Source organism: Osmia bicornis, unplaced genomic scaffold (genome assembly GCF_907164935.1).
Source record: "Osmia bicornis bicornis unplaced genomic scaffold, iOsmBic2.1, whole genome shotgun sequence".
Taxonomy (NCBI): Eukaryota; Metazoa; Arthropoda; class Insecta; order Hymenoptera; family Megachilidae; genus Osmia; species Osmia bicornis.
Window position 1 is genome coordinate 1 of NW_025791367.1, and position 1,063 is coordinate 1,063.

Below are 1,063 nucleotides of genomic sequence, written 5' to 3' on the forward strand. Positions count from 1 at the left end.
AATCTCATGGAAAATCTAGCCGACATGCTTGGATTCGACCTCCAACACACTACAGCTTTTAGACCAGAGTCTAATGGCTCGCTTGAACGCGCTCACGCAGTTATTAAAGACTTCCTGAAGACCCAACTCTCTCGAGAAGAACGCTGCAACGAACATTGGAGCAGGTACCTGCAAGGAGCCGTATTCACATACAACTCAACTACCCATTCATCAACGGGAGTTACACCTTACTCACTTACGTTTGGCAAAGACCCACCCCTCATGAATCAATTGGAAGAAGAACCGGAAGCTACCTACTTGGATTTGGTAGAACAAATGCGAGTACAACTACAACGAATGCATAAGCAAGCTGCTGAAGCAATTATTGCAAGCAAGGAACGAACCAAGAAAACGGTTTGACAAAACGATTAAACCGTTATCACTTGAACCAGGAGACTGGGTATGGGTAAAGAACCAAAACAGAAACCGCCTTGCAGCACTAACGAAACCTTATCTTGGGCCATATCAAGTCAAACAACTCCATGGAGACTTGAACGCCTTACTTAATATAAATGGCAAAGATACATTAATCCATCTTAACAGACTTAATATGCTAATCTTTCATCTATTTTAGATTAAGTTTTCTCCTATGGAAAGGAGCGTTCGCCGAAGGGATGGCCGAGATCGAGAAACTCACGAACCTTCCAAACATCTACTTCGACCCGATGGGAACTACGAGACTCTACCACCACGAATGGAGAACACTGGTCTTCGTGGATCTCCGAGACATCAAAGCGGTCGAAACGACAATCCGTGAAGCATTGAATCACCCAATCCACACAGAAGGTAATGGATTCTCGCCATCACTCTACGGACACATGTCGAATCGCTTCCAACGTAGTTTTAATCATAAAAACACTTTACTAACCAGTCTAGGATATAAGAAGGTAGAACGTAAGCGCGTGAAACGCGGTTGGTTAAATCCAATCGGTGACCTAGCTAATATTTTATTCGGCACCCTTAGCCAAAAGGACGCCCAGTATTATAACTCCGAGATAGATAAGCTGTACACAGACAATAAGCG

The 1,063-nt window shown here is 43.8% G+C and overlaps 1 protein-coding gene across 1 annotated transcript; it reads left to right on the forward strand.

The window, feature by feature from the left end:
* Positions 1 to 24: 24 nt before the first annotated feature.
* LOC123989077 lies at positions 25 to 399 on the forward strand. Its single transcript, XM_046289785.1, has one exon. It carries the CDS (start codon positions 25 to 27, stop codon positions 397 to 399), a length of 375 nt encoding a protein of 124 aa, XP_046145741.1.
* Positions 400 to 1,063: the final 664 nt, after the last annotated feature.

What these genes read in the sequence shown, in the direction of transcription:
- LOC123989077 (XM_046289785.1), top strand. Translation starts at nt 25, where the DNA reads ATGCTTGGATTCGACCTCCAACACACTACAGCTTTTAGACCAGAGTCT.